Source organism: Otolemur garnettii, unplaced genomic scaffold, assembly GCF_000181295.1.
Source record: "Otolemur garnettii isolate 467f Iridium unplaced genomic scaffold, OtoGar3 scaffold00001, whole genome shotgun sequence".
Lineage (NCBI taxonomy): Eukaryota > Metazoa > Chordata > Mammalia > Primates > Galagidae > Otolemur > Otolemur garnettii.
This window is the reverse complement of record NW_003852396.1, coordinates 47,714,404-47,739,192: the sequence shown is the minus strand read 5'-3', so window position 1 is coordinate 47,739,192 and position 24,789 is coordinate 47,714,404. Positions and strand designations below refer to the sequence as shown.

Sequence of the window (24,789 nt, the reverse complement as noted above, 5' to 3'; positions counted from 1 at the left end):
ATCAGAAATGATAAAGGCCAAATAACAACAGACTCCTCAGAAATTCAACAAATCCTTAATGAATATTACACAAAACTCTATTCTCAGAAGTATGAAAATCTGAAGGAAATAGATCAATACTTATAAACATATCATCCTCCTAGACTTAGCCAGAAAGAAGTTGAAATGTTGAACAAGCCTATAATGAGTTCTGAAATAGCATCAACTATAAGAAAGCTCCCCCAAAAGAAAAGCCCGGGACCAGATGGTCAGAATTCTACCAAACCTTTAAAGAGGAACTAGTACCTATATTACTTAACCTTTTCCAAAGTATAGAAATAGAAGGAATACTTCCCAACACATTCTATGAAGCAAATATCACCCTGATACCCAAACCAGGAAAAGACCCAACAAGAAAAGAAAATTATTGACCAATATCTCTAATGAATATCGATGCAAAAATATTCAGTAAGATCCTAGCAAACAGAATCCAACAACACATCAAACAAAGTATACATCATGACCAGCTGGGTTTTATCCCAGGGTCCCAAGGATGGTTCAATATACGTAAATCCATAAATATAATACATCACATAAACAAATTAAAAAACAAAGACCATATGATTCTCTCAATTGATGCAAAAAAAGCTTTTGACAATATCTAGCATCCTTTCTTGATCAGAACGCTTAAGAAAATAGGTATAGAAGGAACATTTCTTAAAATGATAGAGGCTGTCTACAACAAACCCACAGCCAATATCATATTGAATTTGAAATCATTTCCAATCAGATCAGGAACCAGGCAAGAATGCCCACTTAGCCACCACAATCAGGCAAGAGAAGGTAATCAAGGGGATCCAAATAGGACCAAAGGAGATCAAACTGTCACTCTTTGCAGACGATATGATTATATATTTGGAAAACACCAGGGAACCAACTACAAAACTCTTGGAAGGAATACAGGGATCAAGAAATACAGCAACATCTCAGGCTACAAAATTGACACTCGCAAATCTGTAGCCTTTTTATATACCAACAATAGTCAAGGGGGAAAAACAATCAAGAGCTCTATTCCCTTTACAATAGTGCCAAAGAAGATGAAATATCTGGGAGTGTATCTAACTAAGGACGTGAAAGAGCTTTACAAAAAGAACTATGAAACCCTGATAAAAGAAATAGCTGAAGATGTTAATAAATGGAAAAATATACCATGCTCATGACTGGGAAGAATCAATATTGTTAAAATGTCTATACTACCTAGAGCAATCTACAGATTCAATGCAATCCCTATTAAAGCACCTTGGTCATACTTTAAAGACGTGGACAAATTAGTACTTTGTTGTATATGGAAACAGAAAAAACCTTGAATAGCCAAGACATTACTCAGAAATAAAAACAAATTGGGAGGAATCACTCTTCCAGACTTTAGACTATATTGTAAATTGATAGTGATCAAAACAGCATGGTATTGGCACAAAAGTAGAGATATAGATGTATGGAACAAAATTGAAGACCAAAAGGTGAACATAGACACTTATCATCATTTGATTTTTGAGAAGCCTATTAAAAATATAAATTGAGGGAAAGATTCCCTATTCAACCAATGGTGCTGAGTGAATTGGCTGGCAACTGGTAGAAATCTGAAACTGGATCCACACCTTTCTCCTTTAAAAAAAATTGACTCTCACTGGTTAAAGGATTTAGACTTAAGACATGAAACAATAAAAATTCTTAGAGAGAATGCAGGGGAAACACTTGAAAAAATTAGCCTGGGAGATTACTTTATGCAGAGGACACCCCGGGCAATTGAAGCAACATCATAAATACATTACTGGGATCTGATCAAATTAAAAAGCTTCTGCACTGCCAAGAACACACTTAGTAAAGCAAATAGACAGCCCTCAGAATGGGAAAGCATTTTTGCAAGTTCTATTTCTGACAAAGGTCTAATAACTAGAATCCACAGAGAACTCAAACTTATTACTAAAAAAAAACAACAGCAACAACAACAACAACAAAGTGATCTCATTTCATTGTGGTCAAGAGACATGAACAGAAACTTCTCTGAAGAAGATTGGTGCATCGTCTACAGACACATAAAAAAAATGATCATCATTAATCATCAGAGAAATGCAAACCAAATTTACTCTGAGATGCCATCTCACTCCAGTAAGAGTAGCCCACATTACAAAATCCCAAAACTTCAGATGTTCGTGTGGATGTGGAGAAAAGAGAACACTTCTGAACTGCTGGTGGGAATGCAAGCTAGTACGTTCCTTTTGGAAGGAACTTTGGAGAATACTCAGGAATCTAAATGTAGACCTGCCGTTTGATCCTGCAATTCCTCTTCTACGTGTATATCCAAAGGACACTAAAGCCAAAAATCATTTGGTAATAAAGATATTTGCAAAAAAAGAAAAAAGATATTTGCATCAGATTGTTCATTGCAGCTCAATTCATAATTGCCAAGTCATGGAAGAAGCCCAAGTGCCCATCAATCCATGAATGGATTAATAAATTGTGGTATATGTATACCATGGAATACTATGCAGCATTAAAAAATGAAGACTTCATCTCTTTTATGTTTACATAGATGAAGCTGGAAAATATTCTTCTTAGTAAAGTATCTCAAGAATGGAAAATATATATCCAATGTACTCAGTACTACTGTGAAACCAATCTGCAATCACTCACACTTGCATATGAAAAATGAAACACAACTATAGCCTAGGATAAAGGAAGGAAGGGGAGGGGGAAGGGAGAAGGGTGGGTCGATAGAGGGAGGGTTAGTGGGGGGACCACACCTATGGAGCATATTGCAAGTACAAGTTGGATCTATCAGGTGTAGAACACAAATGGCTTAATCCTGTAATTGGGTAAATGAGGTGAAGGTGATGTTGATTAGTAGGATGCAAGCACTCCAATTTGTACAAATAATCAACACATTGAATCCCATAATGGCATAAATGTATTTATGATCTATGTACAAATGACTTAATAAAAAATTTTTCATAAAACAGATTTAGTAGAGTGGCACCTGAGGTTCAAAGGAGTAGGGCGCCTGCCCCATATACTGGAGGTGGTGGGTTCAAACTCGGCCCTGGCCAAAAAAGAAAAAAACCGCAAAAGTACCCCCAAAAAAACAGATTTAGTAGTTGTGGGCAAAACAGGTTTCAGTTCAGATTAATTTAATTAGGACTCCTAGTTTGTTTTTTAACTTTGTTCTGTTCTACAGAACATAAATATCAAATGCTTACAAAATACACTGCATTTGAAATACTTCAAGTACATAACACAAATTTGAGCACAAAACAATGCATTATGGTTTCAAGAATACAATTACAAAACATTGCAAAGAGAAATTAACAGCCTCAAATAAGTAGTTATTGCTACACTTGTCCAAAAAATGACATTTTAAATAGAGGAAGCAAAAGCACAAGCAATTTCATTTTGTGATTTATTTAGGTTTTATTCCATGAGATTAAAAAACAAATTTTCAAATTTTAGTAGTGGTATTAAAATTATTTTCTAAACTAGAGTAAAGGCAGCATATGTCTTTAAAATACTTCAGTTGTTAGAAAATTTTGATTGTCCAGTGGTGATATGAGCAAAATATGCCAGGAGTGCAAATCATAAATGACACATTTCCTGCTGATCTGGAATGATGTTGATTTGTGAACATGTGTCATAAACTGGCCTTTCTGGCCCAAGAACAAGTGCGGGAAAGTCTCGGTTCTTACAAGGCTTTCACATGAAGTCCAAGAACAAACTTATTGAATAATAACAATAAAAAATCCAACATGCATACTTTTGCTTCTTAAAAAAAAGCACAAATAAGATTATTTATTTATTTTTTATTGTTTCAGATTAATTTGAAGGTATAAAGAATTAGATTACAATTAATTTGAAGGTATAAAGAATTAGTTTGCATTTGTTAGGTAGGTCTCTCTTATAATTGTGTTCTGCCCCCAAGAGTTATGCCATACACCCTAACATTGTGCCCACTAAATGGATGCACACCCATCCCCACATCCCCTCTCCCCACCCCTACTTTCCCTGCCCCCCACCTTGAATTGATTTGAGTTTTTCTCTTATACGAGCATACCTTAGATCATCTACAGGCTTCATATTTGAATTGAGTATATTGGATTCTTGCTCCTCCATTCTTGTGATACTTTACTAAAGAATAATGTGTTTCAACTCCATCCAGGTTAATACACATGATGTAAAATCTCCATTTTTAAATGGCTGAATAGTATTCCATGGTATACATATACCACAGCTTGTTAATCCATTTCTGGGTTGGTAGACATTTAGGTTGTTTCCATGTTTTGGCAATTGTAAATTGAGCAATTGTCCTTACGATAAAATGATTTATTTTTCTTCTGGGTAGATGCCTAGAAATGGGCTTGCAGGACTAAATGGGAGGTCTAATTTGAATTCTTTGAGGATTTTCCATATTTCCTTCCCAAAAGGCTGTATTAGTTTGTAGTCGCACCAGCAGTGTAAAAGTGTTTCCTTCTCTCCACATCCACGCCAGCATCTACAACTTTGAGACTCTGTGATGTGGGCTATTCTCATTGGGATTAGGTGATGTCTCAGGGTGGTTTTAATTTGCATTTCTCTCATGATCAAGGATGATGAGCATTTTTTAAATGTTTATTAGCCATTCATCTGTCTTCCTCAGAGAAGGTTCTATTTCATATCTCTTGCCCAGTAGTACATGGGATTATTTGCTCTTTTTCTGTTGATTAATTTGAGTTCTGTGTAGATTCTACCCTTTGTCAGATTCATATCATGCAAATACCTTTTACCATTCTGAAGGTTGTCTTTTTGCTTTACTTACTGTGTCCTTAGTTGTGCAGAAGCTGTTCAGCATAATTAAGTCCCATTTGTTTATTTTTGTTGTTGTAATTGCCAGTGGAGACTTAGTCATCATAAAATCTTTCCCCAGGCTGACATTGTAAGAGTTTTTTCCATACCTTCTTGTAAGATTTTTATAGTTTCACGACTTAGATTTAAATATTTTATCCATCTTGAGTCAATTTTTATAAATGGTGAAAGGTGTGGGTCCAGTTTCAGTTTTTTACATGTGGTTATCCAATTTTCTCAGTGCCATTAGTTGAACAGGAATTCTTTTCCCCAGTGTAGACTTTTGTTTGGTTTATCAAGTATCAGATGGCAACTAGAGACTGGTTTCATCTCATGGTTTTCTATTCTCTTCCATGTATCTATGTCTCTATTTTTGTGCTGTTTTGATTACTGTTGGCTTGTAATATTACCTGAAGTCTGGTAGAGTGATGCTTCCAGATTTTTTTTTTTTTTATTACTAAGAGTAGCTTTGTCTGTATGAATTTTTTCCTGGTTCCATGCAAAATGAAGTACTATTTTTCCAGTTCTTCAAAGTATGATGTTGGTATTTTAATGGGGATTGCATTTAATCTACAGATTGCTTTGAGTGGATAATGTTGGTTCTTCCCAGCCAAGAGCATGGTATGTTCTTCCATTTGTTAATGTCTTCTGCTATTTTTTTCCTTAGGATTTCATAATTATTTTTATAAAAATCCTTTGCCTCTTCTGTTAGGAATATTCCCAAGTATTTCAGTTTTTTTGAGGCTACTGTGAAGGGAATTGTGTCCTTGATTTTCTTCTCAAGTTAGTTACTATTGGCGTATACAAAGGCTACTGATTTGTGGATATTGGTTTTATACCCTGAGATGTATTTCTTGATCACTTCCAGGAGTTTTGTGGTTGAATCTCTGGGGTTTTCTAAGTATAAGATCATGTCATCAGCAAAGAGTGAGAGTAAGACTTCTTCTACCCCCATTTATATGTCCTTTATGTCCTCTCACCTGATCACTTAACTTGAACTTCCAGAACTATGCTGAATAATAGTGGTGATAGGGGATGTCCTTGTCTGATTCCAGTTTTAAGTGGAAAAGTTTTCAGTTTTGTCACATTAAGTATGATTTTCGCTGTGGGTTTGTCATAGATGGCTTCAATCAGCTTCAGAAATGTGCTCCTTAAGCCTATTTTCTTATATAAATTTTCTTGATATAAAAGGATGCTGAGTTTTATCAAATGCTTTTCTGCATCCATTGAGAGGATCATCTGGTCTTGCTTTTGCTTCTATTGCTGTGGTGAATTAAACTTATGCATTTGAATATGTTAAACCAGCCTTGCATCCCTGGGATGAAGTCTACTTGATCATGATGTATAATTTTTTTGACGTGTAGCTGCAATATATTAACTAAGATTTGGTTGAGTATTTTTGCATCAATATTCATTAGTGAAACTGGTCTATAGTTCTCCTTTGTAGTTTGGTCCTTTCCTGGATTTGGAATCAAGGTGATAATTTCTTCATAGAACATGTTGGGGAAGGCTCCTAACTTCTCAATGTCTTGGAATAGTTTCTGCAGTATAGGTATAAGCTCATCTTTGAAGGTTTGATAGAATTCTGTTGTGATGCCATCTGGTCCAGGGCTTTTTTGTTGTTGTTCTTGGAAACATTTTTATTATTTCTTCAATTTTAGTGCTTGATATTGGTCTGTTCAAGAGATCTATTCTCCTGGTTAAGTCTAGAAAGATAGTAGTGCAGAAATGGCTGCTGGGACGGGGCGTGCAGCCTATGCCAGTGGCTATGCCTGTGCCAGTGCAGTCTTAATTTCCTTCATAATCTCTTCATTTACCCACTCTACATTCTGAAACATATTGTTTAATTTCCATGTGGTTGTATATTTTGCATTATTTTTCTTGTTATCAATTTCTATTTTTGTTCCATTATGGTGAGAGAAAATACTTCGTATGATTTAAATTTTTTGTTTTTAATTTTTAAAGACTTATTTTGTGTCCTAACATATGGTCTGTCCTTGAGAATGATCCCTGAGCTGAAAAGAAGAACATGTATTCTGCAGCTGTTGAATGAAATATCTTGTAACTATCTACTATTCATTTGGTCTACAGTGCAATTTTTCTTTGTTGATCTTCTGTTTGAATGATCTGTCCAATGCTGACAATGGAGTCTCCAGTGATTACTGTATTGGGGTCTATCTTTCTCTTTAGTTATGATAATATTTGCTTTGCATATATGGGTACTCCACTGTTGCTTATATATTTAGAATTGTTATATAGTTGATTTCTTTATGACTGTGTAATAACCTTCTTTGTCTCTTTTTTATAGTGTTTGTTTTGCATCTATTTTATCTGATAGAAATGTAGCCATTCCTACTCTTTTTGGGTTTCCATTTGCATGTAATATCTCTTTTCATCCATTTATTTTCAGCCTATGTGTGTCTTTATAGGTGAAGTGGTTTCTTGCAGAAAACATACATTTGGCTCTTGTTCTTTCATTCCTTAAGTCCCTCAAAATCTTTTGATCGGAAAGCTTCACATTCAATGTTGTTATTGATAGGTTTGGACTTATTCCTGCTACATGTTAAAGCTAACCTAAATCCATTATCTTCAGCCCCAAAATGGATGGGACATGATCAATTATCATTCTGATTATATAGCCCTAGCCTTCCAGCCCTGGCTAAGCAGAAACAATAAAATGGCCAAGTTTACTTCCCAAAGAGGTTTTTATAGAAAAGATCTCGTAACCCAGTGACTTTTCTGTCTCCACCCTCAACCCCAGTGTATTCTTCTTTTATTTTCCTGGACTCCCCAGTGATTCTCTATGTCACAGTGGTCTGACCCTCCATTCCCTCAATATATAGGTATCTAAATTGTATGGAAATTAAGAAACTAATCTAATTTAACTACTGATGAGTTCTAGTTCTCCAAGGGCTGTGCTTCTAAATGTTGGGTACATTTTCAAATGCATGGAAAATAGGATCCTGGATTTTATCATGTCAAATATGTTTTTTACCTTCATTTTGTTTGTACTTTAATTACAGATATTTCTCATGGTTAAACTTTAAAGGCCCTCTGCCCAGAATGATTCCACAACCCTTACCTCTCCAAGTCATTTATTATATCATTGAATTCATTGTACAGACACAAATGCATGCACTGAAAAATTTGCTGAGCACTTTTTGGGCACTATTCTAGGCACCAAGATTCAAAGATATATTCATTATTCTCAAAAAGTTCACAGTGCAATGGGAGAGAAATATGTCCTCAGATGCTTGAAATGCAATATAATAAAGGCCTTAATATGGGCATATTTGTGGCTGTGTGGGCAAAGAATAGATATCTAAATTAATTTTAGCAAATATCGGGCAGTATTGCTTCAAATAACAAAGTTTGCAAGAGAAACCAGCTGTAGACATAATGGACCTAGAATTCAAATGACATTATCAGGATATTCCCCTTCTCTTGGTTTCATTGTACTTGTTTGGCTTTTAGCTGATGGCGAGGCTGCCTAGAGTGACTAGGGTTGACTCTAGCCCAGAAAAGAATGAGAAGAGGCCCAGGTACAGGGATGAGCCACAGCTTCCCAAAGATGTATCTGTGTAAGCCCGTGTAGTAAGATCAGCTCTACACACTCACTCCACAAACAAAACTGCTCTTTACATGGTCTTTCTAAATAACACTGCCCTGCATTCTCAACTGTAATTGGAAAAGACTTCATGACACAAAACTTTGAGCCATGAGAGGAGCTTAGATTGATGCGTATATCACAGTGATGAAAACAATGGCCTCTGGGAACCACTAAGGCCCCAACAGATTCAGGTTTGGCTTCAGAGACAAGCCTATTTGAGGTCTCTACTCTCTTTGGCACATGACAGAGAGAAGCCTTCACAGGCAAGAGAAATTTTTTAGTTTTAGATCCATCATAGCCAGAAGACATCTAATTCCCCACTCAGCAGCCCAAGACACAGATCTGAACAAGTCATTTTCTTGTTTAAATCTCTTAAGTGGATCTCCTTTGCTCTCATAAGATTTTATTTCATATCTAGCAGGAATGAAAAATAGAGTTTTAAAACAAGGAAGAAGTCTAACAGGAGACCCTCATGAAAATACAGGACTTCAAAAGACTGAAACTTCAATTTATTCCTCCTTAATGAGAAAAAAAAAAACTAAGAAATTATTTGACTCAAGCTTGGTTCTGTGTGAAGAAAAATTCTACTGAGAATTCGCAACCACAAGTTAGTATCATATTGTGGTCCCAATTTACACAATCTATGTTCTTCCTAAAACTTCAAATGACCAATGAGGTTTCTGAGGACATCCTAATACATGAAAGCCATGCCGAGAAGTTCCCCTAGTCAATTAGCAAAACACAAATCCTCTCTAAAAGAACTCAACTACAATTCAGGCATTACCGAATTTTCACAAATAAGCTCCTAAGGAAAGCACACAGCTCACAGTCAAAATCACAAACAAAAAATAAAGCAGCATGTGAAAGTGCCAGAAAAAAACAATAGACAGTAAAATCAGACATACATAGTTTATAGCATTGGAATTATCAGAGAATTTCTTTTTATTTCAACATATTAAGGGATTACAGATATTTTGGGTTAAACGGATTGTCTCTGAAATGCTTAAGTCTCAGCTATAGGGATTACCACAACCCACATAATTTTCATATTACCCATTACATTGGTTTATTTCCCCTCCTTTCTTGCCCCCCTCTATCTGTTTAAGTTCCACTGAGTTTTACTTCCCTCTGTGCACATGTGTGCTCTTTGATTAGTTCCAATTTAGTAGTAAGTGCGTGTGGTGTTTGTTTTTCAGACAGAGAATTATAATATTGCTATGCTTAAGAGGGTTAAAGGATATAAAAGAGAGTTGACAATACAAGTCAGCATCAAGAGATTAAAAAATGACTAATCAAGTTTAAAAACAAAATATCAAATGAAATTTATAGAAATTAATAATATAAAAATTGAATTTAAATTTCAGTAGATGGATTAGACACAGTGGAAAAGAGCTGAGTAAACTGGGAGAAAACTGAAGCGATTTCCCAGAAAGCAGCCTACAAGACAAAGAAATGAAAAATAAGAAGGAGAAATTAAGAGATATGGAAGATATAAAAAGGTTTACTGTATGTTAAATTAGACTTAAAGAAAGAGAGAATAATAAAAATGATAATAAGCGCTAACAAGAATATAGAATTTATTACTGTGTGCTCCTTTTTAAAGATACACTTAGATAAATTAACTTATTAATTTTATTAACAAGTCTCTGAAGTAGATATCAATGTTATTTCCATTTTGCAGATGAGGAAACAAACATGGTAAACTTACAAACATTTGTGTAAGGTCCACAGAGATGCCAAGCAGCCTGGCTTTGTGTTCTTAACAACTCAGCAATATTTCAAGGGATTACAGCATAACATTGTCTAGAAATGTTAAATGATAATACTGATGAAATCCAGGAAACTCCACAAATACCAAAATATGAAAAAGAAAGCCACTAGACACATTTGAGTTAGCATGTACCACTGTGGAAAAAAAGGAAAGCTCTTAGAGAAAACAAACAGAGAAAGAAACACTACAAGAAAATGGCCACTTGACTGATGGCCAGTCCCACAACAGTTACACTGGCAGTCAAAAGACAGACCTTCAGTATGCTGGGAGAAAGTAGCTGTCATCCTAGAATGCCAAGCCTGGGAAAACACTTAGAGAACTAAAAATAGACCTGCCATTTGATCCTACAATTCCACTATTAGGTATGTACCCAGAAGATAAAAAATCACATTACAATAAAGATGTTTGTATCAGAATGTTTATTGCAGCACAATTCATAATTGCCAGGTCATGGAAGAAGCCCAAGTGCCCATCAATCCATGAATGGATCAATAAACTGTGGTATATGTACACCATGGAATACTATGCAGCCCTAAAGAAAAACGAAGACTTTACCTCCTTCATGTTTACATGGATGGAACTGGAAAATGTTCTTCTTAGCAAAGTATCACAGGAATGGAAGAAAAAGTATCCAATGTACACAGCCCTTCTATGAAACTAATATATACTTCTCAAATGAAAGTAACAACTTAATTCTAGCCCAAGAATATGGGGAGGGGGTGGGGAAGGGGAGGGAAGAAGGGTGGCTGGGTGGTGGGAGGGTAACCGGAAAGATCACCTATATTTCTGTCTAACAAGGGTACAAGTGATCTTTTCTAGAACTAGAATGTAAATGTTTTGACACAATGACTATGCAAATGACATGAAATTTATGTGAACCAGCTTGATGAAAGTATTTTAAAATTTATATGAAAACACTACACTGTACCCTATGTTTGCATTAATGTAATAACAATAATAAAAAAAAAAGAAAATGAGGATGAAACAATGATATATCAGGCAAAAACTGGAAATTTACTACCCAGAGGCTCTCACACACAAAACTGAAGAATGTGTTTTGAGAAATGGAAGGAAGATAAGATACGTGAGATTGGAGGATGAACAAAAACACTGGTGAGATGTGGATAAATGTGAACAAATACTGGCTATTTAAAACTATAATAAGTATTTAATTTATTGGGGAAGGGAAGGATCAAAATAAAATACTGGAGCATAGTAGGATAGGAGGAAGGTAACAGACGTTAAAACTTTCTGAGGCCCTGGTGTTGCTCTCAAGGAAGGCAGACTTCTGGTGACAATTGTACAGTTTGCCTACTACACCAAAGTATGAGGACATGCTGAATCTCAGAATTCTCCTCCATTGACACACACTCCCTGCAATGCAAAGGGGCATGATCTCATGTATTCATCACTGTGTCTTTGTTGCCTGGAATGGTTTCTGGCACATCATAGGCACACAACAAATAGCATTGAATGAATTAATAAATGAGTAAATAAATGTTTATGATTATTTTAAATGCTTCATAGTTACCTATAACTCAGTTTGGCTGCCACGTAAGCATATGAAAGGAAATCATAGGTGATAAGCCTGAAAATATTGGTTGGTTCTAGTTGATCTAAAAGTAGTCTAGTTAATAAATATCATGAAGTAGAAGGAGAAATGTGACAGATTGTGTGGTGTGCTAAGTGCCCCATCTTTTATAAAGGGATTCAATGTATCCAATTGTTAACACTGATACATCAAAAATGGAAATGTAGTTTTGTTATGCAAAACTTTTAAAATAATTAAGAATGAAAAATGTACACATTGGCTGCTGTTTGAGAATGAGGACTTTACAATTCATTTTGTACACCCAGTGTCATTTGAAATAAAACTGATCCACATACATTACTTCTGTGATTAAATTTTAAAAGATCAGGTGAGTCAGGCCACACAGGGCTTTGAATGCCAAGCAGAAGAGGGCAGACTATTATTGAGCTATGAAAACATGCTTTGCTAAGAAGTGCATCTGCTTTTTGCACAGGCTCACAGTGGGCCATGAAAGAAGCCAGGATGGCAGGAAGGGAGATCAGATGGTGTAGGATGGGGAGGGACCAAGATAAGAGCTTGGAGTCAGGCCAAATGCTGAGAAATGTCTCGTGAGCTTTCTTGTTTCACACTCTCATTTGCCAGAACTCCCTGTGCAGGAAATCACAGGGTTGTCCAGCATCTTGATAAGCCTCACTTGGTCACCAGGTTTCACTCAAGCTCCTACAGGCTCCTCCATCTGGAGGGCAGAAAACTATCCTGGGCTGTTTGCCAATCCCAGGAAAGTGCTTCCTTCTCAACTCACCGCCTCCAGCAGGAAGAACGGTGACGAGGTAAGAGTGTTCAAGGATCATTTTCTTTCAAAGGCAGTTTGGGTTTCCCCCTCCTAGTCCACCTCCCAATAAGTTTATCTTGGGGGTGCGATCTTTAGCAAGAATCTGGAGATATGAAGCTCTTTTGAGAGAGTTTTGGATGCTGGTAATTTAGATGGTGGGAGATTCAAACAGGGACAACCAGTTTCTTTACATTTCTGTCTTATCTCCCTATATTCTCTCCTTCTCTTCAACTATTGAAATCTGCAATTGTGGAGAGAAATATTTGGCTATTTTTAATTTAGAGAATGAGATAGTGTACAGGCAATACTTCTCAAAGCTAAGTTGTTAATACCTCAGGTTTCATGAGTTTGGTTGCTATTCAAAAGACTTTTTCTTTGGGCAGCGCTTGTGGCTCAAAGGAATAGGGCGCTCGCCCCATATGCTGGAAGTGGAGGGTTCAAACCCAGCCCTGGCCAAAAAAAAAAGGACTTTTTCTTTGTATCCATTGTATCTCTTTATTGTCCCAGCAGAAAATACTGCTCGGACATACTAAATGGGTAGTTGAGAAGAGTTTAATTAAGAGACTTTTACAAAGGTGTGGTTAGGGTGAAGAGAAACGTCTAAAGAATGGTGAAGTCCTCAAAAGAAAGGAAGAGTGAAGCACTGTTACTATTGCTAGGCCCAATGGGATAAAGAGAAGGAAAATTATGACAACTCAGAGTGTGCTGAAGCTGTAGCTGGGAAGAGGCCACCAGACAGGGGCTATGTCCTTAAGTAGGATGATGTTGCCACTGCAAACTCACAGTCTACAAGGGAGAGAACCAGGAAATCAAAACCCCTGAAATCACTCACTTTCTGCTCTCCAAAATCCTATTAATGTGTTTCTTTGACTAAATGCAACCAGGAACTAGAAAGAAGGATAGCCCATTTATGGCCCATGAAGAGATCTCCTCCCAGGATGCACAGGAGGGTAGAAAAGGGTAGACATGGGATTCGGATGGCAAGTGGGGAAAATTTTTCCTATAGCCTGCTAACAGTTTGTATTTCCTAGGAATTTATCTCAATGTGATTGGATCAATTTCTCATTCTATAACATCTCCTCCCAGTTAGTTTCCTTTGTTTTTGACCTCCCATTTAGTATCTCTTCTTTATACTAATATCTCACTATCATCCCAAATGCCTTGAGAATGGAATGTAGTTGAAAAAAAATGGTAAGAGTACATAGGCATTTGTAAGTATTTTAACTTTATGATTTTGGCTGTTCTAAAGAGAAATCCATTATAATGGTGACTTGAATAAGAAAGAAAGCTTTTTACTCCTAGACTAATGACACCAAGATGTTAGACATCAATGCCCCTTCCAATTTGCCACCCCCATTCTGAAAGAGGTGCCCTCATCCTTAGGGTCCTGAACACATTAGCATTCCAGTCCTGAGGAAGAAGAGAAAGAACACAGAAAGAGTTGGTTACATTACTTTCTCTCACCTCCTGTTGACCGTCACTTGATCACATGGTGCCATCAGCATCAAAGGGGATCGAGAGATGTGGGTCCTTTTCCCGATTGAACACTCTCAGAATTATTATGTGTGAGAAGAGGAAAATAACAACTGGGGCAACTAGCAAGCAGTCTCTATAACCCCTGATTCTTTCTTGGAGTCTGTGCTTGCATAGAGTTTTTTTCAGGAGAGCACCATAAATAGTGAATGATGTAGCCATGGAACACAAGTCAACATGGGAATGGGCTCTAGAAGACCAGGGCTGGTACCAGGCCTACTTTTTACCATATGGTCTCAAGAAAAGCTTTTGTGCTCCTTAAGTCTGGGTTTATTCCTTTGTTAAATGAGAGTATTACAATAGATGAGGGATATTAGCTGGAAGCTGGGGATATAATAGTGAACAACCACAAGAAAAACCAGGCAGGTCTAGGCATTATAGAGCTTTGAATTTAATTAGGGAAACAAAAAAATAGACATACACTTAAAAATAGAGCTGTACTATATCCAAATGACCTTGTAGCTGGAACCCCACTGCTATTCTAGCCAAAGCCAGCCTGAGAGACACAAAAGATGAAGAAGGCACAGGGTCAGAACACCCTCTGAAGCCAAGGCACCTTGGCACAGCCAGAGGGCAAGGGTTGGGTGTGAAGGAGCAGCAGACAGAGAGCTGAGGGTTCAGACACTGCCTCTGCCACTTATCATCTGAGTAGTCCAGAATCAACCTCAATGAGGCTCAATTTCCTTGGAAAAAAGAAGATAACGATGATAATACCCCCTCATAGGGGTTGTGGCACAGATTAGAGGGAGATGGTATGTGTAAGGTAGTAGTAGCACACTACCAAATGTCACATAGTTAATTTTTTTAAATGGACAATACTAAACCAACAAGGACTTGGCAGTTATTTGTGCAAAATGTTCATAGCAACATTATTCATAATAGCCAAAAGATAGAAACAACCAAAGTGGCCATCAACAAAGAAATGGTTAAACAAAATTTGACTTATCCATACAAGAGAATATTGTTCAACCATGGAAGGAGTAGAATCCTGATAAATGCAGCATAGATGAACCTTGAGGACATGATGCTTGGTGGAATAAACCAGGCACAGCAGGATGTTGTGTGGTCCCTTTCATATGAAGTACTTAGAATAGTTAGATTTATAGAGATAGAAAGTAGAATAGAGGTTACCAGGAGCTGGGACAGAAGAGAGGAATGGAGAGATAGTTTTGGATGGATATAAAGCTTCATTTGGGGATGATAGGGAAGTTTTTGAGATGGATGGTGGTAATGGTTGCACAACAACGTACACGAACTTAATGCCACTGAACCATATACTTAAAATGGTAAAAATGATAAAGGTTACATTATTTGTATTTTACAATAAAAAATAGACTAAACCATCTCCTAAATGGTCTATAGCCCTGTGAAAAACTAAAACACAACAAAACAAAACAAACACCTAAAACTCTCACAAAAACAGAGCTGTAAATGCCACATAGTTAATTTTTTTAAATGGACAAAACTAAACCAATAAGGACTTTCACTGCCATGAGTAAAAAAGCCAAGAGGCCTTGAAGGAGGGCAACAAATGTTGTGGTTTTCCTCCATATCCTTATCAGGCCAAGCAGGGCTACTGGAACTAAGAGAGCATGTGATGGATGCATTCATCATCCCTGATGCTAACTCTGCACCCCCAAAAAGGACACATCTCCTTTCCACATGGAGGACTTCTGTGTGAGTCCTCTGCAGTGTGGATTGATATCTGTCTGAAACAGAAAAGGGATCATGCATTCAGTGGCTTGCTCCCACTTGGCTTCTATTCACATCTCTTCCCCTTCTTTGATCATTACCACTTCTTTGACTACTAACCCTTAATTCTTCTTAAATTTCCTTAATCAAGGCTCAAACAATCATGATTTTAAAGTTCTATTTTGGATTTGACTTGAGCATTACTTGTTGGTTATCTTCTTCCTGTGTGTGTACTTGACACCAATCTCTGGCAACGGGGCTGCATGTTGGTTAAGAATAAGGACTCTGACACAGACCTGTGGATTCAAATGTAGACTCAACCATTTGTTTTCAAGAGACCTGGAGCATGTCACTCAATCTATTTGTGCTTTAGTCTCCTTATATATAAAATGGGAATTATTGATAAGCCTGGTAAAATTTTGGGCATCGAGTTGCTCAAAAGTCCAGTAGACATTCTTAATCCTTTCACCACTGTGGAAGCTGGAATGTGATCAAAAGTTTCTGAGTTGGTTTACTTTTGTGGTAGAGGATTGCACTGGTCATTATGGAGGATAGGTTTGAGAATTTCCTGGAGAGCTGGTTTAGTTATGGCAAATTTCTTCAACATGTGAATGTCATTGAAGTATTTAATTTCTCCATCATAAATGAAACTCAGTTTAGCCGGATATAGGATCCTGGGTTGAAAGTTATTTTGTTTTAGGAGATTAAAAGTCGATGACCATCCTCTTCTGGCCTGAAAGGTTTCAGCTGAGAGATCTGCAGTCATCCTAATACTCTTCCCCTTGTAGGTTATGGTTTTCTTACGTCTGACTGCTTTCAGGATTTTCTCTTTCATCTTAACTTTAGTGAAGTTAATTATGATGTGCCTGGGGGATGTTTTGTTCAAGTTGAGTTGTGCTGGAGTTCTGAAACTATCTGCTATCTGAATTTTAGAATCTCTTGGCATGTCTGGAAAGTTCTCTTTCATAATTTCGTGAAGAAGAGCCTCTGTATTTTGTGAAACAACTTCATCGCCTTCAGGGATTCCTATTAGGTGAATATTAGTTTTCTTTGAATTATCTGAGAGCTCTCTGAGAGAAAGATCCATTTTTCCTCTCTATTTCTTTTGATCTTTGTGCTCCTGGGCTTCTTCAAAAGTGTTGTCTTCAATGTCAGAGATCCTTTCTTCTGCCCATTCCATATGAAAGCTATAACCTAATAACAGCCTAAGAATATGGGGAGGGGCAGGGAGAGGGGAGGGGGAATGGGTGGAGAGAGGGGAATTGGAGGGATCACATCTGTGGTTTATCTTACAAAGGTACAAGTGAATCTTTCTAAGTGTAGAATATGAATGTTTTTAACACAATAACTAAGAAAATGACATGAAGGCTATGTTAACCAGTTTGATGGAAATGTTTCAAATTGTATGTGAAAATACCACACTGTGCCCCAGAATTGCATTAATGTACATAGTTACCATTCAATAAAAAAAAATAAAATGGGAATAATAGTACTGCCCTCATTAGACCCTGCATAGGGTTAAAAGACTGTACCTGAGGAACACTCCTTCAGCTGCTTTCACAGATGGTGAGTGGTGGGCACTGATGTGAGAAAGATCTCCTTCACAAGTGGAATTCACCAGCATCTGCCTTTTCACCCCAAACTCTGAACAATATAAAAATGGATTGGGAACTTTTGCTATTTCCCACCCCCTTCCCCAAAGAATGCTTTATGCTTTAATCAGGAAAGTAAACTCCACTCAAAATCAGTTGGAGGAGAGTGGGATCCTCCTTAGAAACTTCCTCAACTCCTTTCAGGCAGCCTCACTGCCACCTTGCTCTCTCCTTTTCCCAACTTGCCCCTTTCTCCTCTAAAATGCAGAACAATTCAAATAAGCCCTAAATCCTCTCCCTAAACTGTGAGCTAAAACTCCTGTGGGTGCTCATTAGTAAAAGCCATATCCTGACCCTCCCTGGGTTAGAGACACAACAATGCCCATCACTGGCCATCTGTGAAGGCAGAAGGAGTCTTTTCGAATACACCAGTGTTCCACAAAAGGAAAGGTGAGGATTGAAATGTTCTTCATTTCTTTACATGTGTGTTTTCTGGTGACTAATTTAATTTTTAAAATGTTTGTGTTACATTTAACACAAATTTTCAACTACTGTTTGACTCCCCATTTATTTATTCATTTTTGGATTACAATTTTTTGAACATCTACCATGTCTCCTACATGGAGCTAAGCACTGAGAATCCAGAAATGGACCAGAGAAAAGTGCTTTCCCATTGAGTCATTTCTAGCCCATTTCTAGGTGTGGTCATCCTCACACCTGTTCTAGCAAGAAGTCATATTCCCGTCATGACACTAAATCATGATCTCCATTCTGCCTAGTGAATGGACTTCTTTCAGTCACCAAAGGTGGCCTGGGTCCTGCCTGGACTTCCCATTTCCAGCCCCAGAGAGGAAACCTCTAGCCCAGGAGAGAAGGAATGCTGGTTTCAGAGTTCTGTCTCTTCTTGTTTCACACAACCTGCCCAGATTTTCTCCTCCTACCTCCAGGGGACATGACATGGCTTAGTACAGTGAGTGGGGTGTTTGGACCTTAGACTATTCTCACATCAGTAGAAGACATGACAGTTGGAGTAGAGAGAGCCCAGTCGTTAGAGTTAGTGAGAACTGGGTTTAAATCCAGGTGCCAGGACTCCCTGGCCTTCAGAAAAACCTTTACACTTTTCAAGCCTCTGTTTCCTTCCCCCATAACACACGGTGGGCAATTCCCACATGGCGGGTGGTGCTGAGAATCAGTGATCACCACCCAGGTGCTCATGTCTCTTTTGTGTTTGCAGGAGCATTGACAGAGGGTTTCTGAGCATGAACTCAACCATTCCTCCACTGACCGAAATCACAACAATGAATGGAAATGAACAGGACCCTCCTCCTTCAAATTGTGGCAAAGATCCTCTGATGCTGACCTTGCTAATCCTCGCCATTGCCCTGGTCGGGGTGGCAGGAAACGCGGTTGTGCTCTGGCTCCTGGGCTTCCGCATGCGCAGAAACACCTTCTCTGTCTACATTCTCAACTTGGCAGCCGCTGACTTTCTCTTTCTCAGCTTCCTAATTGTAGAATGCCTGGAGATACTCATTGGCATCTTGTATAGCATATCAGTTATCACCACTGTGTTGACTTTTGCCTACCTTGCAGGTCTGAGCATACTGAGCGCCATTAGCACTGAGCGCTGCCTGTCGGTCCTGCGGCCCATCTGGTACCGCTGTCGCCGCCCCAGACACCTATCTGCGATCATGTGTGCCCTGCTCTGGGCTCTGTCCCTGCTCCTGAGCATCCTAGAAGGGAAGTACTGTGGCTTCCTGTTTAGGTGGGGTGACTATGATTGGTGTCGCATGTTTGATTTCATCACTGCAGCGTGGCTGATTGTTTTATTTGTGGTTCTCTCTGGGTCCAGCCTGGCCCTGATGGTGCGGATCCTCTGCAGCTCCCACCGGATGCCGCTGACCAGGCTGTATGTGACTATTGTGTTCACAGTGCTGGCCTTCCTCATCTGTGGCCTGCCCTATGGCATCTACTGGTTCCTCTTAGTCTGGAAGGTTAGTGTGTTCCCTTGTTACTTTCATTCGGTTTTAGTTGTCCTGTCCTGTGTTAACAGCAGCACGAACCCCATCATTTACTTCTTCGTGGGCTCCTCCAGGCAGCGGTGGTGGCGTAGGCAGAGGACCCTCAAGCTGGTTCTCCAGCAGGCTCTTCAGGACACCCCCGAGGTGGATGATAGTGAAGGAAGCTTTCCTCAGAGATCCCTCGAGATGTCTGGCAGCAGTCTGGTGTAGCGCCTGACAGCCTCTGATTGGGTCAGACAGATGTAGCTTTGAGAACCAACTTCTCCCATCACAGCTTGGGCGTTTGTTTGAGACAGAATTTCACTCTGTTGCCCCAGGCTAGAGTGCCATGGCAACTTCAGACATCTGGGCTCAAGTGATCTCCTGCCTCAGTCTCCTGAGTAGCTGGACCTACTGGCACCCCCTATGGTGCCCAGCTAATTTTTCCCTATTTTTCAGTAGAGACACTGTCTAGCACTTAGGCTGGTCTGGAACTACTGAGCTCAAGAGATCCTCAGACCTCAGCCTCCCAGAGGACTAAGATTATCATCCCCTGATCCTACAACTGTTAAAGTAATAGTCCTCCTCCCAAGGATTAAATGACTCAATGTCTGTTAAACAAACACAAAGTGCCCCGGGACAGTGTGTCAGGAACTGCTTCACAGGACCCTTACACTCCCCCGGTGACCTTTGGCAACTTTTGAGTCCAGAACTATTCCCACTTTTGATGAATCCCACCTTCAGCCAGAAGGCCGGAAGCTGTGCAGAAAAATTCTAAACTTTGGTCATTGCACTAAATAGGAAGGAAAAAAAGTTGCACTTTTAACAAGTTTCTTTTTTCTCTTCCCCAAGATTTGTCTCAAATTAGAAAAACGAAATACTAATCTAGGCCCCAAAGAGCAGTATTCTTTAATTTTGGCAGGCCTTAGAATGTCTCCTTAGCTTTATAAATGTTTATTGAATAAATGACTTAATGGATGAATAACCTGATGAATCTTTAAGTTATGCTGCACAAAATCTCCATTTACCAAATTGAAGCTATCATCTTTAAATTTGTTGCTTTCACTATTTTCAACCTTTCCAAGCGTAAAGTTAGGTTTTATAACCAGATAAATCACTGTCAAAGCATAATTAAGGCATGAGGCACACCGTCTTTTTGTGTTTTCCTTTCAAATGCTCTCCCATTCTTTCCTTTTTGGCTTTGCCCAGTTCTCCTTCTCTATGGGTCTGGAATCCCTCATGGCAGGTTTCCAGTGTGTCTTCTATGTTCTTCGAGGACAGGATGCATGTCAGATGAACCTTTTCTTCCAAAGACCTTACAGCATTTACTTCATTAATTGAAATTCACACATTTTATAAATTTATATATTCTATAAAAATAATATATGAATTTCAAATACATCTTTAAATAACTCTGATTATTTTTAATTAAGGTATAATTAAGAAAGAATGATATGTACAGTTCATAAGTGTACAGTTCAATGAGTTTTGTTAAATGAATGCAACTTTGTAGCTCAAACTCCTTTCAAGCATGAAACATTTTCATCACCTCTGAATGTTCCCTTGGAGCTCCCTTCACATTATCCTTCCGCTCCCACAGGCGACCATTGTTCCTGTTTCTAACACTGAATATTAGTTTTGTCTGACCTTTGACTTTATATATTTAGAATTATACAATGTGTACTTTTTTATTCTTAGCTCTTATGCTCAACAGAATATTTTAAGGATTTATCTATGTCATTGCATAACATATATCAGTAATTTGTTCCTTTTATAAAGCTGACTACTATTTCATTGTATGAATGTATCACAGTTTAACTACTTTTACATAGGTAGATATATGTGTAGGCTACAAGTTTGGGCTGTTAGGAATAAAGATATCGTGTCTATTCCCATTCAAGTCCTTTAGTAGGTTTGTGTTTTCATTTCTCTTGGAGTGAAATTGTTGAATCACAGGAAAATGTATGCTTAACTCTCTAAGAAATCACCAGATTATTTCCTAAAGTGGTTGTATTCTATCACCTTCCCAGGAAAATTCCTGTTGTTCTACATACTCCCCCCCAATATGGTACTGCTAGTCTTTTCAATTTCAGCCATTGTAATGAATGTGAAGTACTATCTCCATGTTTTTAAATTTACATTTCTGTAATGATTTATTAAATGGAGCATCTTCATACACTTATTGGCTACTCAGTTTTCTTTCCACACTGTTGGCTTAAGTTTTGCTCATTTTAATTAAATATTTCTCTGTTTCATTACTAACTTGTAGAGTTTTTATATATGCTGAATGATTCCTTTGATAGTTATGCACGTGGTAAATACTTGTCCAGTTGGTGGTTTGCCTATACATTTTTTCTTATTTATTTACTTTTAATCAGGTATATGTTCCTGAGGTACCATGTGATGTTTTGATCAGTTTGTACATTGTGTAAAGACTAAATAAAGCTAATTAACACCTTTCTAACTTTTTTTTTTGGTGACAAGATTAAAAATCTATTAGCAATTTTGAAATAAGCAGTACATTATTATCAACTGTGGTCACAATGTGCAATAGATCACTAAAAATAATTTCTCCATTCTAACCAAAACTTTCTACCATTTGATCAGTATCTTTCCTTTCTGCATTCCACTTTTCTTCTCCAGACACTGATTACTACCTTTCTACTCTATGTTTCTATGAGATTGATGTTTTTAAATTCCACATATAAGAGAAATCATACAGTATTTGTTTTCCTTTTTGTATCTACCTATATCACTTAGCGTAATGTCCTCCAGGTTCACCTACGTTGTCCAAAAGGCAGAATTAGTTTGTTTCTAAGGATATATAGGTTGCTTCTATATCTTGTTTTTGCGAATAATGCTGAAACAAGCATGGAAATGCAGATGTAGCTCCCAAATACTGATTTTGACTCCTTTGGAAATATACCCAGAAGTGGGATTGCTGGATCAGATGGTAAGTCTGATTTTAGTTTAAGAAACCTCCATTTTGAACCTTAACCCCTAACCCTAAACCTGGCCCTGACCCTAACCCTAACCCCTACCCTAACCCTAAACCCTAACCCTAACCCCTAACCCTAACCCCTACCCTAACCCTAAACCCTAACCCTAACCCCTACCCTAACCCTACCCTAACCCAACCCCTACCCTAACTAAAAAATAAAAATAAAATTACAAAAAAAAAGAAATCTCCATTTTATTTTCCAAAATAGCTATACCAATTTACATTTCCACCAACAGTGTGCAAGCATTCCCATTACTACACATCCTTATTAGTGCTCATTTTCATCTTTTGTATAATAGCCGTCCCAGCAGGTGTGATGTGATATCTCATTATGGTCTTAATTTATAACACCATAATGACCAGATATGTTGAGCATTTTTTCATGTATCTATTTGTCATTTGTATGTCTTCTTTTGAGACAGATCTGTTCAGGTCCTTTGCCTATTTTTAATAGGGTTATTTGTTTCCCTATTATTGAGTTGTTTGAATTTCTTATATATTTTAGATAAGAAACCTTTATTATACATATGGTTTACAAATATTTTCTTTTTAAATTTATGATTAATACATAATAATTTTACATTTTTATGGGGGTACAATATGGGGTTTCCATGCTTGTTTTCTTTTTCTTTTTTAGAATGGAGATAACTTTTAATAGTTTGGTAGTGACAACACACCAATTTTCAGATGTGTACATACATTTAAATATAGTTATAGACCATAAATACTCATATGGCAAAATAGCTACCTCAAGGCAGAAAATAACATCTTTCCAACTAAATAAATAGTCTTAAGTAATACTGAGAAAAACAAATGTGAGGTAATTTTTCATCAAACGTGACTATACCCTATATTATTTTTACTGTAAATATTCAAATAGTTATAAAATCCTTATCTCATAACTCAAAAATGGAAATTTAATACACACCTTCAAATGAAACAAAAAATATTTTGATTATAAATAGGTAAAAAATAAATAGTTACTTCTGCTGAAATTCAATCATGCCATTATTTTCGTATATATCTATATGGGGTTTTTATTGTGAATAAGAAATATCTGTCCCTTTTTAAATCAAAGTATATTCTAATTATGAAACATTTTTTTTTTAAAAGATAGCTTTTCATAGGATACACACTAATTAGTATTTTAATTTTAGGAACATCTTTAGAATGTGTACTGTTTTAATAAGTTTTAACTGCATCAGTTGAAAAGTCAAGTTCTATTTTTGTCATTTTCCCTAGTTATACAAAATCCTCTTTTCTTATTTTATGTTCAGTGTGCAAGAGATTGACTGGCACCAAGTAATCCTCCTATAAAATCCAATTTTTTCAAAGTTATTTTCCAGTTTTCCACAGTTTCCAGTTAACCCCAGGGAACACATTTAATGAAAGCCATCTGAACAGGAGCAATACAATTTGAATCAGAACAAATTGACTTATTTGACATTGTGTAGTGACCTACGCAATCAACATTCAATATAACATTCAGTGTTCTCAGAATGAAATTTTAATAAGACAATACATGTAAACCAAATAGTATACAGTGCTTGGGAGTTGGCAGTGAAAAGCAAAACAACAGAAAACCCAACACTGAACTGTTTCTTTCAGCCTCAATCTTATTTTCAACTCCTTTTATATCAGGCTGGGAAATGACCTTCAGCAAAAATGACAGAATAATTCTCTAACTAAAAAAAGAAGTGTTATTATACCCCTATTTTTAAGATTCTTTCATTCTTGTTTTCGAATAAACAAGGTAGTTTTACAGTGTTCTCACATCCCCAAAAATGACATATGAAAAACCCAACAGAAATTCTTTTGAGGTATTCCATCTTCAGTTTAAGGACATCCACAAGCAAGTGAATGCTCCTTCTCATTCCTCTCGATTACAATGAGGCCTCTCTTCCAATTAATGAAATTGATACCACTTGCACCCATTGTGGGAAACTTCTCTTTCGAAGGAGTCCCCTTACGCAAAGGTTTCTGTTGCAGTCAGGTTCCAGAGCAGAAGAGTTTGGTTATTAGATTCACAAGTTTTTGCCAGAAATTCAGTTTGTCTCCCAGTCTCCTGAGCTGAGCTGCACACTCCTCTTCGAGTTCAGTTCGCGCAGGGCTGGGTTGTGCGTTCTTATGCTGCTTCTTCCCGGCCATCTAGGCAAGTGCAGCCGGGAACTCTGCTGCAGATCCCGGGTCTCAAGTCTCCCAGCCTGAGCATCTCCGGCGTCTGCAGGATGCAAAGTGAGCTCGGTCAGCCGGTTGGCGGGACTGGAAAAAACGAGAAGCACGAAGCTGCCAAGCCCTCATAGTCGTTCGGGGAAGCTCTGAGCTCCATGCTTGTTTTCACCTCAAACATTCATCATTTCTTTGTGATAAGAACCTTTG

General features: G+C 37.7%; 1 protein-coding gene and 1 pseudogene across 1 annotated transcript; one reads left to right on the top strand and one right to left on the bottom strand.

Annotated features, from left to right (window-relative positions):
• Window positions 1-18,650: 18,650 nt before the first annotated feature.
• MRGPRX2 (MAS related GPR family member X2) lies at window positions 18,651-19,640 on the top strand. Its single transcript, XM_003781168.2, has one exon. It carries the CDS (start codon window positions 18,672-18,674, stop codon window positions 19,638-19,640), a length of 969 nt encoding a protein of 322 aa, XP_003781216.1. The 5' UTR covers window positions 18,651-18,671.
• A 4,759-nt stretch (window positions 19,641-24,399) lies between these two features.
• Window positions 24,400-24,558, bottom strand: LOC100947697 (annotated as a pseudogene).
• Window positions 24,559-24,789: the final 231 nt, after the last annotated feature.

What these genes read in the sequence shown, in the direction of transcription:
- MRGPRX2 (XM_003781168.2), top strand. Translation starts at nt 18,672, where the DNA reads ATGAACTCAACCATTCCTCCACTGACCGAAATCACAACAATGAATGGA.